Source organism: Vombatus ursinus, unplaced genomic scaffold (genome assembly GCF_900497805.2).
Source record: "Vombatus ursinus unplaced genomic scaffold, bare-nosed wombat genome assembly UNPS02014832.1, whole genome shotgun sequence".
NCBI classification, from domain to species: domain Eukaryota; kingdom Metazoa; phylum Chordata; class Mammalia; order Diprotodontia; family Vombatidae; genus Vombatus; species Vombatus ursinus.
In genome coordinates, this window is record NW_020954610.1 from 17553291 (window position 1) to 17569013 (window position 15723).

Below are 15723 nucleotides of genomic sequence, written 5' to 3' on the forward strand. Positions count from 1 at the left end.
CAAATCACTCTGTTCACATTTAAACTCCCATTTTTCACTAAGTGGTCCATTCACCAAATAGAAAATACAAAGAAAAGGCCACTTTGCATTGGGTCTTCTTTCAGAAAGGAGCTTGGGGGAGAGTGGGGAAAGTTTAAGAGAATGTCTCAGTAAAACCAGAACAGTCAGTCTTTGGTCAGAGCAATGAGGTGACATTCCGATGCAAAAACTTGCTTGGTCAGCAATCTTTATGATTTGTGCTGCTATGGATCTAGGATGAACCTTTGAAGGATTTGGGTAACAATGTTAAAAAAAAAACAAACAGACTGGAATGTGATTAAAATGACAGTATGAAAGTAGCTATTTAAATATTCACTAACATCACAAACAACGCAGAAATCCAAGAACTTAAAAAAAAAGTTTACAGTGCTGATCTAAGCTTGACAAAAAGAAGCTTCTGATCATAACTCCTATCTCCAAGGGCACTGGACCAGGCTATTATCCCACTACGCCACATACCCCAAGTTAGAAAAGATACGATGACCCCTACAAGATCTGAAGCAGCCCTATATTGGATTCCTGCACAACGCTGTACAGTGAGTATCATAAGGTAAAGGCAAAGGAGTAACTGAGATCTCATTTAGAGAGTCACAATTTTTGCATGTATGGATAGTCAGTGGGCCAACATTAAAAAAAAAATTATATAGTACATAGTTTATGGAAACTGATTCTATGTAAGTGCGAAAAAGGGGTTGGGGGAAGGACAATTAAGACTACTGAAGGCACATAAACTTTGGTCCTGGTTTTTTTTTGTTTTTTTTTTCCTCTCTACAAAAACCCCCAAGTCAAATAGTACATTTAAAATTTTTTTTCTTCTAGCAATTCATAATTTGTAGTATGCTAGGAATTTCTGCTCTGAAAAAAAATTACAAATAGTCTTGTATATTACAAACATATTCTAAAAGACAGCAGAGTTAAATTTTGCTTAAAGGAAAACTCCTGTGCAATCTGAATTATATTTCTTTCAGCACAACAGTAAAACTTTTAAGTCTGGCAGTTTTTTTTCTAGGTAACAACAGATCAAGACAAAGGAAAAGGCAAACAAAAACGGCTTTAAGCACAGGTATACTCTCATATTGGTTTTAAAAATAGCAGTACACAGAAGGAATCCAGGAGATGGACTAAAAGTTTGGCAAACTTTTAAAGTGTGATTCATAGGGAGTAGTCTGTAGTTTCATCCCTGTTATCTTTTGCTCAAATTTAGAGAAAGGATGAGATGACAAACAACAAATGTATAAAGGCAAAACTGCTACTGTAAAGTAACTTACACACTCTTCCTAAAAGACAGATATTTTGAATTTGTTTGCAAAATTATGCGTAAAATACAGCACTAACAGTGATGGCTCTCTTCTGTCTTTAAAATACAGAGGCTCAAAGACTCCAATCACTTAAAATTATTGCACATAAAATGGGGCTAATACAGACACTCATGAGTAAATCAAATCATGAAAAATTATATTAAAATTGCAAAAGCTTTCTTTGACATTCAATTTCTAATTTCAACTTTTAAAACAATAAAAACATTAAGTCAAAGCAGAAACACCCAGACTAAAATAATTATTTCAATCATGATAGGTCTTTTAGATGGTTTACATAATTGTTCTTTATTTCATTTTATATGCAAAAGACATCTAAAATGCTGAAGGAAAATGGAATTGTAATATCAAGCTAAATTCCATTTTTATTTTTCAAGTCTCTACTGAAATGCTACTCCACTGACTTATCAAGACCATGGGGTGATCTTGGATTCTTGAAGGTTATATATGTATCAAAACACAAATTCTGCATCTAAACACTAGGCTGAAAAGGCTTCAAGGAAACACTTACGGTCATGCAGTACAGCTACCACTTGAAATCCAGTCAGATTGGTCCTATCACTAGAAGGTTGCCCACCAAGTGTGTGTTTCCTTTTTGGGGGGGGGGGGGTATGGGGGGGGGGGTAGGGGAGGGCAACAATGCCAACTCATCTTCTAAGGCATAGGTCTTAACACTTATTACCTGCATCATGGGAGGGAGTACACACACTTATGAAATCATGGATTTTTAAAAATACTTCATAAATGTTCTCCAAGTACCATTTATAAGAAAAATAAAGACCTATAAGACTATTTCCATTTATTTAAATGTAATGTGACCCTAAACTGCTATATCAAATAAAAACATTATTTGAGTCTATTTAATTTTTCCACTGGAATTTGTTAGTCATGTATTTGACACTTGTGCTAAATGGAGCCAAATTCTTTTAAAAAAAAAAAAAAAGGCAAAACTTTTTGCGTGTGTGTGTGTCACTGACATGCTTTTTGGACCTGACATTTCATTGCTATAGGGGATTCTGAATGAGGAAATTCCCTTTTAATGAAAATAGACTAAGGATACCTCTACAATTTATAGTCTTAGAGCGCTGCACTGACTGACAGAAAAAGCCCAAATTTCTTCAAACAACAAAATCTTCATCTCTTAGTAATCCATAAAATGGAAAAAGTTATCAACACCCAACACTTATACTGACTTTCACAATGGAGCTATCAGGTCATTCTACTCTTCTCCAACAAGTTGCTATTAGGGGAAAATAACCAGAGGGATTTTTTGATTTGTATTTTGTTCTGTTTTGTTTTTATTTTTTAAACCGGACTAGTGAATTATTTTAATATCCTAAGAAAACAAGAACTTGTATTTCAGCCTAACCTATAATAGTCAGAGTTGCATTTTAAATGTACTGCTATTTTTGAAATCTGCATCGACACTTTATCTAAAAGCCAAGAGACCTCCAAAAGTGATATAGTATTCTTTTAAAATAAAGTACATAAACTTGAAAAAATTAACACTATAGAACAGCAAAAATGAAGAAAAAAAAGGTTTAGAAGATAGAGAATAAATGCATGCCAAAATTAAAAAAGCACACAGATCTTGATTTTCCACCACCCAATTTTTTTTCTTTTACAAAACCTGTGTCAACACATAGACTGTAGACCTCTATAATTCAAACAACAAGCCCAAATGGATAATACTTGGGCTAATTTTAGACAAAAATTGAATTTTTCCAAACAACCTATTTTTATACAAGAATATGTCTTTTCCAAATCTTAATTTAGATTTTCTTTGTCAATAAATTAAAATGTTATGTGCATATGTATATACAATATCAGAATAGTGTATGTATGAATATATACGTATATACATACATACACATATATACACAAAGTCCCTGATAAGGATTCAAATGTTCTTTCAGATTTAAAGATCTGCTTCATAATTACATTCAACTCCATTATGATCTGCCTTCTATCAGTGTTCCTTTGCCGCACTTAGCTTGACTATCTTATGAGAATAAGTTTCTTAAGTCATATGATATTTTCTAACCAAAAGAGGAATACAAAATACTCCGAATATATGTCATAGAATAATGTAGCTCTTTTAGTATCCTAAGTACTGTGTGGATAAACACACACACACACACACACACACACACACACACAAATTCTAGTTTATTACCTAAAAAATTAATGTCTCTTCTACCATTTAATAGGTGACACACAAAATAATTCATAACTGCCTATTCAACCAATGCTAAAATGGTCCACCTCATGATAACTTCATGTTCCTTCCTATTCTAACATTATCATTATCAATGACTAAGTAAATTGTTTCTCCTTGACTATCATAATTCTTTCAATCTCTGAATTTTATTAGAAAGATTACTACAAGAAATTTGATCTAGTTTTTCTCACAAGATCATCACTGTATTAAATTAATGGCTGGTGGCAAGGAAACATGTTGAAATTGAATAACTGAGATGAATCACAAGTACTGAGTCTTAATATAATCTATTAAAATCTGAAATAAGTAAAAAGGGTTGACAAAAATGACTTCTTAAAAAATGAAAAATGCTTTTAAAAATCTGATCAAGCATCAAAGTAATAGTTAAGCAAAAGTTGCTTAATTTAAAAAAAAGTCACATTATACAATTACTGAAGCAACATTAAAATACACTCTTACATTCAACAAAATAAAGAGAAGATACTCTCCCCCCCTTCCAAATCCAATCTTCCCTTACTCTTCAAATACGTGGGCATTTAATAATGAAGCTATATTAGCAAAGAAAAGCAAGTTCTCTCTTTAGTACTGAGAAAAAAAATAAACAAGGAATCCTGAGACAAATTCTGATGGGTATACACAAAATCAACAAATTGGGACCATGCTTTACAGTAAAAAATTATCAGGTTAAGTGGCATTGATTGCTAACAGGTAAAATTTGAAGAGGCCTACAGGGTATGCACTGAGTTATTACCAATCCCACAAACCCCACCACCCCACCCCATTTCTGCACCAAAGCACCAAAAATTTGAATTCAGACTACTACTTATTGAAAACCATTTTTAAAATCACAATGAAAACATTTTAAATCCTAAAGATCAAAAAGAAAAAAAAAATCTCTCTTACCAAGCCCACAATACAGTTTTCAAGATACTTTAGATAAAACTCTAAGCTATTGTATCATTATAAGCACATAATAAGGCACGTAATAAGAAATTAAGTAAATACACAGTAATTTTGATTTAAGTATTAGATTATAGTGGTACAAAAAACCCTTGAGGTTTAAACTTTTTTTTTAAAAGAAGACCTTACCAAAAATAACTTTTAAAAAATCTGTCAAACCATATGATAGACCTGAATATTTTCCTTAAGACTGTAAACTTTTTTATTATCTGAAAACAAATGTAAAAAAGTAGTTTTTAATTAGGATTATTTTTCCTTTTAATTTTTCTAGAATCATACTACACATCATTTCATGGGAAAAATGTCATTGTGAATTCAGATAAAACATGATTTTTATGCAATAAAAGCATTAATTAATCCTATAAACAGGTCCTGGTTCTATTTCAATCCAACTTGATTTGGGGAGAGAGTCAGGCACTGCCTTTCTCCAAAAATCTTACTTCCATAATAAAATTAAGAACATAAGAATGATTCAGAAGAGTCCAATGAATGAGGGAAAAGATTAATTGTTTTTCATTAGGAATTTATACTTATAAATTTACGTTTGAGATATCAGAGTCCTTCAATTTGCCTTTGAATTCATTATCATGTGTCACAAAGTAGTGACCAAGAATTCATGAACTAATATTTCTCTGCACAGGAGTCATACTTTCTAGTCAGAGACAAATATATGAATTTTTGCTTACACAAAGTGATTTTAAAGTACTTATGTTTAAATAATTCAAACCATGAAGGAAATTTAGAAATGTTGTGTAAGCTTGATTTGGACCAAAAATAGGCTGTCCCCTGAAAGAGAATTTAACAGGGCATCTGATTGAAAAAAATACTCCTTTTTTTAAAAAATAGGATATTTCCACAGAAACTCTGATATGGAGAAATAATAATAAACTTTTTACCACATACTGACAGAAAATAATGGAAAAAAAGGTAATCCCTTGATTCTTTACTGTGTATGAACACACTCAAACATCAAACTCAGCGAGAGTTTAATTCAATATTTTGTAAAAGAGGCAGAATTCATCTTAAGCTGCTTCAGTCTCTGTCTGAAGGTTTTATTCAAATTGTGGTCCAGTCTTAAAAGGAAAGTTCACAGAAAAGTCAAATTGTTGACTTTGAGAAGGAGACTCTGAGGTGGTGGTTTTCTCCAAGATCATGATTATGCAGCTCAATAAGTGCCTGAATTGCTTCCTCCACAGATCCCAACTGGATGAGTGCCATTTTGCGATCTTTCCTGGGAAAGAGAACACATATGTTTAAGCAACTGTAAATCCCATCCACTATAAATATAATTTGAATATTCTATTCAAAACTATCTCATACACACACACACACCCACACACACCCCCACACACACACACACACAGAGGTTTGAGCCAAATTATGGCTCTCTCTCTCTCTCGCTCTCTCTCACACACACAATCTAAAAGGACATAAATTTATTGCTAATAAGTTTCTAACAGGGAAGAACTTACTGGAAGAATTTGAAGGCTTTAACTGTACATCCGGCATCTGTAAATAGATTCTTCAGGTCATCAACCATAACTGAAGGTCTAAGAAAACAGAAAAAAAATCATAATTGCTTCATTCTTGACTACCACAAATTAAGTTGTATTAACTTGTATTGTAGTTTAAACAACATAATTACTTTAATACGAATGTAAATGTCATGATTGCTGAATATTAAGATTTAAATCATATCAAAGAATCCTAAAACATATACACAATAACCTTACAAAGTATTTTCCATAGGTAATCTTATTTCATATTAACAATAACCAAGGATAGTTTGATCTTAGAGGAATCACTGCCTCCTATCTTATAGATGATTTAGGTTCAAGGTCTTCTTTCCAACTGCTGGTGTTTATTTGCCTCTGCTGATCTCACTACTAAACACTGTTAACTGCATCCTGACCTCAGGCTTCTGCCAACATAGTCTCTAGCTTTGTCACTGATCATTCAGCTTGACTCTCAGTTTCCTCCCCCCTGACAAACCCACTCCCTCTTCCTTCTTGAAATTCTCTCTTCTCTAAAATTTTACTGACTGCTCGTTTTCTGTCTTCTCCTCACCCCTTAAATGTGCAAATACCTGAAAGTTTAATTTTTCTCCCTCTAAGCTTCTTTTCCTAAGCTCAGCTATAGGGACCACATCTACTCATACAGAGCTTTAACTATCAACACTATTACTTCCAAAGCTATCTCTGGCTATCATTCTTTTTCTATGTTTCCTCTCCAGCTGCCTTCTATTTCAAATTTAATGTCTTACCACTAATTCCACACTCACAGCTTACTTTTAAAAAAATTAATCTGCTCCCCAAAATGTTTGTCCCTTTCTGACTTTCATATCTCTGCTACTAGTACTATTCACTGTCTTCCAAGCTCAAAACCTCAGAATTACAAATTACTTTTCTCCCTACTTCATTCTGTAAAAATAATCACTAAGTCCTAATGATCAAGTCTTCATCATCTCTTACAGATGTTTCCTCTTCATTCCTACTTCCCAATGCCCTATTGCAAGTGATGGCATCTTGGATATGAATGAATGAAGTAGCTTTCCTGAAGGACAATGGCCTTCCTGTCTGTCTCTAGTCTTCTACTCTAAACCTTCTTGCATAGCAGTGTCTGAACAATTTTGCTAAAACAAAGTTGTAAAAATAAATCATACCTTTCACTGATATTTTTATACCATCACTCTCCTAATCATTAACACAGAATGGCTCCCAATTGCCTACTGTATCAAATGCAGACTCATCTTGATGTTCAGGCCTTTCTACAACATGGTCTCTTCTTACTTGTCCAACCATATCTCCCAGTAACTGATCAACATAAATATGCCCTGCACTAATCATGACAATCTCTTGACCGTCCCCTTAAAAGATCATGTTCGTTCTTACCCTTATACATTTGCTCAACTTGGATTCTATTTTAGCCTATCCACATCTTGTCAAAATCCTATCCATCCTTCAAAATCCAGGTGAAAATTCTAGTCCTCCTCCTTCACAGATTTTTTTTTTAATCAACACTAGGCTACATTTTATACACATTAATTTTGCTTCCCTGATCAATTTTTTTGAAAGTAGCAACTAAGTCAAAAACTTACTGACTACTGACACAGGACAAGGCACTTGGCAGATGCTTAAGAGTCCTGAATCATAGCTTTAATTAATAACACTAAATTCAGCAAAATGCTTTATGTGGCATCTCATTTGATCCTTACAACAATCTATAAGCTAAGTATTATTACTGTCTTCATTTACAGATGAGGAAACAAGATGATGTGACTTGCCCAGGGTCACAACACTTCAGCAACTACTAAAATAAGATGTAATTCTATTAAAAGGCAAGCATACTTAAATTTTTTTTTAAAGATAAAAATAACTATCTTCTTTTGTGAGGAAAAAATACAATCACTATAAGTTATAAAGAAATGGAATATTTTATTCATTCATCAAAATTTTATTAAGTATCTACTATGTATATTGCACTCTGCTGAGTGCTAGGAGACAGAAGAAATTTCAGCTAAATGACTGGCTTTTCAAGTGCAGGGTAAGAGAAATTTCAAGGTCAATTTGGCTCAAACTTGAAAATTTTAAATTTCCTAAATTCACTAACCTATCTCCAGCTGAAAGGGTATGTATCACATTATTTTAAAATCAAATACACTTGAATAAGATGGAAGGAGAATGATTTTGGAATGTGTTTTGAAAAAAAGAGCCTAAAAAAGGTTTTGGGTTTCAAATTATTCAAGAACAAATGAGTGGAATATAAGAAAAGGACAATTGAAAGCAAACACTGGTCTACCTTACCTATACAGTGGTAACATATCAAAGTTTCTATGCTAATCAAGCTAGTTGATGACAAAGAGGTAACTAAATTCTGACAATATATTATAGATTTGGGGGGATGGGGAGAGATGGTTATTTGCTCAGAACGATAGATATGTACCACCAGAAAAATATGGCTAAAACAAAAAAATTTATGCTTTTTTTGAGCCAAGAGATTAACTATCTCAGGATCCTACAATGCCCCAATCATTTTGCAAATAAATTAAACAAAAGGATTTGAACACTTAAAAAAAAAAATCAAACCTCACAACCTATTTTGTTTATTATGAAACAATATTTTCAAGATACCATTTAATATGCTATAAGAAATTCAAGACTGAGATAAGTGATCTCCCAGAAGCAATTTCAGGGTTTATCAACTCTTCAACTACATTTAAAACTGGCACTTCATAAATAAACCAAGTAAACAAGCAATTAGCTACATACGGGATGTTAGAAAGATGCAGGGTGGCAGATGGTGGATAGATATTCTGGAAGTTCTTAGAACCAGGCTTCTTAAAACGATGTAGAGGACTATTGCTAAAATCTTTAGTCAAACCTTGGTCTTCTTGGCCCTCACGAGGAAGCTGGACTGATTGATGTTTTGACAGAGTAGCACGAAGCACCTTTCCATAAAGTCTTTGTCCACTCAGGTGGTTCATGGCTAGCATTAGGGGAGGAGAAAATCAAGTTCAGCTATGAGAACAGTTTGAAGCCATATCCTGTCAAAATCAATATAAATGGTCTATCTTTGCCCAATGAGGGACAAGGGTGTATACGGCAGAATGAAGATGTGGCAAAATGTATACATTGATCTTGAAAGCATAAAAAAAAAGCTACTTCAAAATTAAGTATAGCCTCAAAGAATCCCAGCATTAGAAGACCCAATAAAGGTCATATACTTCAATTTCTTGATGAATATATGAAATCCTCTCCTAAAATTATCTCATTAACACTCTGAAAACCTCCACAATGAGGAATTGCTTTTCAAAGCACTTCATTACATTTTAAGGCAGGTCACTAACTATTAGAAGACAGGCACATGGTGTTATAGAAAACAATGCTAGATTTTGAGTCAGAGAACAAGTGATCCTGCCTCTTTCATCTGTGGGAGCTACTGACAAATCATAAACTCTCTGGGTCTCATTTCCTTACTGGTAAAATAAAGGAACTGGATTAGGTGACCTCTATGGTTCCCTCGAGCTCTAAATCTACGATCTAATTTTCTTTCTTTTGTTAAACTGAAACACCACTCTCCTTTTAACTTCTACTTATATAGGTCCTTGGATCACACAGAAGAAATTTAATGATTCTTCCATATAACAACCAAAGCATTACTTCAAGATGATTGCCCTATTAAACCCCCACCCTCCCACCCCCTGCTTTGAGCCAAACTGCTAAGTCTTCTCTACTAGAAGTTAAATCTCTCCAGTCTACTTGACTCATCACATGGTTCCCACTCCCTTCCAAGAGAAAGGAATCACCAACTCTACTCTTTCCAGTGAGAAGGATTTATGATCTCCAGCCTTCTCATGTCACTGGCTCTGGAGCCAAAATGTCTCTTATGTGTTGTCTCCCTAATTAGATTGTGAGCTTCTTGAAGGTAATGGCCTGCCATGCTTTTTCTATTTGGATCCCCAATGCCTGGCACATATTAAGCACATAATGCTTTCTCGTTCACAATTCCATGCTAGCTCCAGATGTGGTCTGAACAGGATAGTACAGTGGGATTAACTTCTCTATTTAGAATTCTACCTTAATTTTTACCCAAAATAACATTGAGATTAAAACTACACTATTTTTGATTACCAATTTTGTCTTCTAATTTTGTCATCCACAAACTGATTAGCAAGATAACTACAGACATGGTCTCTTTAGCACTGCTGTACTTGTTACAAGCTGAATTAATCTGTCTCACATCATTTATATTTAAGGCTTTGACTGAGGAGTGATGATTTTTAAAGTTGAGGTAGGTGAAAACAATGTCCTTTTCCTTACTTTAAACTTATAGAACAGAATTTAACAATGGTAACTAAAGGCAGCTACTTCAACAATTTCTTGTTATTAATAACAATCCCACCTTTTAGTGATAACATAAGAAGTGGAAAAAATAGTGTGTTCCTTTCATGAAAGAAATTTCTTCCATGTTAACATTCAGATAAAAAGCTCTGCAATCATAGTTTGCTGCACTATTGAGCACATGCAAAAGGTTTTTAAGCAACATTTTATCAATAACAAGTATTCTCAGGTAGTATCACAGGTCTTTTTGCTCTCAAAAATCATGCTTTTATAAACAAAAATACATAAACAATTTAGGTAAAGAACTCTTTCTCTGAATACTAAAATTGAAGAAAATCTTTCCATAAAAAGAAACCAGTAGAAGACTGATTTTTTTCTTACCACTCTTTGTGTTACTACGAAAAAGAGGAATTATTATAAATTACATCATACTAATTAAATTCTACTGAAGAGTCAATAAAATACTTCTACAAATTTTTAAAAAGGGAAATCACTTTCATTGATCTTAACTTGCTTTAAAAAATCATCACCTTCAGTCAAAGCCTTAAATAATAGCAAAAAATTTACATGGAGATAAATTAGTTCAGATCTCAAGAAGTATAAGGGAAGAACAGTATCCAGAACACAGCAGAAGATAGTTCAGGTGGTCTACCACATCTATAATACTGTGCATAAAATGTTACCACATTTTAGAAAGGACACTGAGAAGCTAAAGAGCAATTAGAAGTGTCAAACAGCCTGCAAAACTTCTTAGTGATGCTGGAACCCTATTAAAATGTAACTGGAAAATGTTTAACAAAATAAATCAATATGCAGTCTGTATCTATTTCTCCTTGAGTTTGACACCACTGGTCATACAGACCACGAGGATCAGCTAAAGGAAATAGGATGTTTAGTTTGTAGAAGAGAAGACTTAACATGGGCTTGATAGCTTTTTTCAAGTATCTGATGGGTTGGCAGGTAGAATAGTGTTTAACATTTTCCCAAATGGCTTTAGAGGTTAAAGCTAGAAGAAAAAGGTAGAAACTAAAGACACATGGCCTTGAGCTGGATGCAAGAGAAAACCTAAAAATTCTAACACCCCCAAGTGCGATGGGCTAATTGACTTCACTAGCTTTCTTTAAACAGAGACTGATTACCACTTTTCCCAGTGCTGTGGAAGGAAAGCATTCCTGTAGAGTAGGAATTAAACAAGATTGCTCTTAAAGTCCCTGTATACAGGCCATGACAACAAATAAGATTTATGTAAGACAAAACCAAAAAGCAAAATATGATGCTATAATTTTGTACAATGGCACTATTAACGCTATTATATTTGAAACCAGCTCCACAATGAACACAAATAAATGAAAATAATCCATTTTATTACCTAGTTGAGCTTGATTTGCATCTGCCATCTGAACCAAAGCATTTTCTTTCTTATTGAACATAATCTTCACACGCTGTACATCACCATACACCCCTGTGGAAATTTTTTTTTAAAAATCATCTTTTTCAGTACATGTTGATATAAACTTTAATTTCTTTTGATAAACTTATTTAAATAATCTAAATTTATCTAACTGGTCATCTACAACATAATTTTAGAATGTCATCCACCTTAATTCTATTTCCAAGAAACTCAAAAATTTTAAATACAATGAAACACTACTATATCCTAAACAACAAAAATAACTATAAAAAGTTATACAAATAATAGATTCTATACATTGGCTAAATAAAATCAAAACAATCCTACTGTTTCATAAGCTATCCTTCAACTAACAATAGTCATCCTACCATTTCTACTATAATATTTCTCCTCCATGTCAGTAGATTCTCTCAACAGTTCTGTCATATGCCATTGAAATTAAAACAAATGACATGCTTATTTTTTTTTTTAAGAATGAAGTCTAAAATGTTAGTGCAAATCCAGTTTTTCAAACAAATGAGTAATGATGTTAGGTGGTCTACCACATCTATAATATTGTGCATAAAGTTTCTCAATTTTAAGCTTTATTATTAAAAGTAATAAAAATGAACTTACCAAACAGGATAAAAAGTCCATGTGGTGTAATAGCCTATTTTTAAAAAAAGCACAAGCTTTACTTATTTTTCCCTCAAATGTAAATGCTTAAAGAAGTTATTAAAAATCTGCCAAAGTTTATATGTGAATACATTCAATTAAAATGAAACCAGCAAAACACAGAGGTATTCTCCAAAATTCTTCATCCTTACCTAAGCCACTATTGTCATAGTAACAAACTTTCAAAAAGCTCATTATTACAACAAAATAATTTTTTCTTGAAACATGTTTCCAATTTTGAATCAATGCAACATGGCTCTATGTATAGCACAATAAAATCATTTCACAAAACCTCAACTTGATGCAAATTTTAAGTCTAACTGTAAACTACTTGCAAAAAGAAAATAAACTTTAACAGAAACAAAGTCCCTTCAGATCTCTTCGACAGGAGTAGATACCTATTAATAGCATTTGATAAGTGGGTATATTTTACATGAATTTATTTTCAAACATGAAGAATAATTTTGGAGCCAACTCCTAAGAGATCAAAACATAGTTTCCTTAGCTATGACCTACATACCTAACTGTCCAACTGAAGTCCTACCCTGGTGCTTTATTATAGCCTAGAGGTGGCCATTAGATCATCAGAACATAAACTCTGACATGTTCTACCAAAAAAAATTTGATTTATCACAGTTCTTGAATTTCTTACATATACACTGCTTTTCAACTCACATCAGAATTGAGGTTGCTGACAAGCAGAACAGAATTTCCGGGTACACCAGGAACCCCAGGAATTGCCATCCTTCCAGTGACAGCAGAGGTTGTGATGGTTAAAGGACCAAGAGCTCCAGGAACAGCTGGAACTGAAAGACCTTTACAAAAATGTCAGATATATTTCATTTTTCTAGTTATCAGGAACATTAATATAGTTTCAGAGAACACACAGACACATACCCCAAATAAAATAAGGACGTAAACACAGTAAGGTCTTAACAACATCATCATTTGTTGACTTCTTTCTCAATAGATGGACCTGAGGGTCAAGCCTTACAGGGTTACCTCATTGAACAAACATTTCTACATTTCAGTGCATAGGTCTCTTAACCTGCAAGAGCTAACAATCTCCTCAGGGGGACAGACATATACAAGAAAAAGTATAATACACAGTAGAATGTGATAGAGGCATAGGAGAAGAGATCCTTAACAGTACTCTAAGAAATTCAAAGGGTCTTTCAGATCCCTTTCAGATCTTGCCCAAGGTGGGCTTGTAAAGCAGAGAACTTTCCCTGAGGGTGGTGGCACCTTAAATGGCTCTTCAAGAAAAAAGGATTTCAACAGATGTAGATGGGAAGCAGACATGTTCCAAGCATAGGAGATATCAGAAGTACAGGCTCAAAAAGTAGCCTCCTATTGGGTCTATTCTCTTCCAAATGAGAGACACTTAATTGCCACACTTAATGCCTTCTTTGTCTGTTGCCCTATAAAACAAGTGGGCACTGGTCAGTAAGTGGGGAATAGGAATACACATAAGGGAAATACACAAATGTTTGCCTCAATTGGCCTCCATTGAGGCTTAGGGGATGAGGAGTTCTACTCCTATTCTCACCTGTAAAGAAAGAGCAAACTATTGTACTATCTAGGAAGAAGATATAAAATACCATTATTCCCAGCACTTTCTGAAATATTTACTTTAACAAATTTATCCAAAAAGTAAACTTCTGTAAAGTTATTTTCATCTTATTGTTAATTTCCATCAACTTTTTCTCAGAACAAAAATTATCCAGTCTGTTAAAAAAACTGGTAAAAAGAAGACTGTTTACCTGCATAAGAAGTTTGAATTTTTCCAATCCTATAATGTCAACACTGTAATTTTGTTCCTTTCCTTTTTTTGCCTTGGTATTCACAATGTGAAAAGACTATTTTTTAACACTAGACCCAAAATGCTTTCATCTCAAAACTTCATTTAATAAGCTAATTCCTCAATTCATTAATTCTAGGTTCTCAAGTATAATTTTCCTCAAACCAAACTTCCAATTGTAACTACTAAAAGATTTAGAAAGAAGCAAGATAACACATTACTTCTATATGATAAGTATACTTAAAAATATAACCAAAAAACAAAATTCCTTCTGCCTCTTTGCTAAAATGGTCTGAATCCCAATGGCCAGACCTCTCGTAAATGAAAGGAAAAGGCATGAAAGATTACTATACTATGCAACTTTAACACTGGGGAAGAAATGAAGGGCTGTAGAAGTTAGTGTGGCATTTCAGCAACTCCTGTTTAAAATGATTTAAAGATTGTACCTTTCAATAGCTACATGAAGCCCAGTGACAGGAAAAACCTTGGCCTTGGCCTTGGCCACACTGTGGAAAGGTTCTATTTAGCTATTTAAAGAAAGAGCAAACTGTATCACAATCAGTTCAGAATTGCTGCAATGTAAGAAAAGTGTTGAGCACCACACACATCATCTAGATTAAGATTTGAGAGAGCCAATCCTAGCCATACAAATATCCATGATTTCCCAACTATCAGGCAGGCAACCACTACTATTAATGTCACTTTTTAAGTACATGGAGGGGAAAGTAGATTAATTTCATTTCTCCTAAATTAAAATAGGGAATTTTAATATATAATATTTGGGAAAGATAAACAAGGTTCTATCTAATGACCAAAAAATCTCTCTCACCAAATGATAACCCCTAGATGGACAAAATATTCCCTCAGAAACATATGACAAGCATTCATGCATTTTTTTCCAAATCCACTGACAGAAATGGTTTTCTGGTGCTATAATTCAAACAATGAGAACTATTACACTAATGTTAATGGAGACTATAACTTTTAAGACTACTAGCTGTAATCAATCCTCAATTATCTGTGCTAATCTGATCTTTTCCTAAAGCTGACTTATCAGCTCCTACCACCCAGAATCTGAATGAAAGACCCTGGACGCTGCTGAAGACAACAATGCAGCAAGAAGAGACGCAAGGATTGCGGTTTGATCTTTGCTCTCCAAGAGGACCATGACATCAGGCAGGTGATTCCATGACATGCAAATGAATTGGATTTAAGTGAGGGAGGCCTGTACAAAGTCACCAGCCTCACTTTCTCCTCTGGAACCATCTAGGTCCAGGGGCCAGATATAGATCAGGACAACTGGAGATGGCCTACAGGGCAGTGGGCCTTTTTAAGTTAAGGTTTTTAACAGGTCTCAGTTTGACCGAGGCAATGCAAATTCAGTGATTAAGGCTTAATAAGAACTGAGGCAGAGAATGGTCTTTTTACCTGGTCAAAAATGCATTTAAAAAATTTTAAAAATCCACCTGGGAGGGGAAGAT

General features: G+C 33.8%; 1 protein-coding gene across 1 annotated transcript in view; it reads right to left on the reverse strand.

The window, feature by feature from the left end:
* Positions 1-6004: 6004 nt before the first annotated feature.
* PTBP3 (polypyrimidine tract binding protein 3) overlaps positions 6005-15723 on the reverse strand; it is an 88932-nt gene continuing 79213 nt past the window's right edge. The window contains 5 exon segments of the mRNA XM_027839071.1: positions 6005-6086; positions 8805-9021; positions 11746-11838; positions 12403-12436; positions 13117-13256. Of these exon segments, the coding sequence (XP_027694872.1) occupies positions 6005-6086; positions 8805-9021; positions 11746-11838; positions 12403-12436; positions 13117-13256 (566 nt within the window).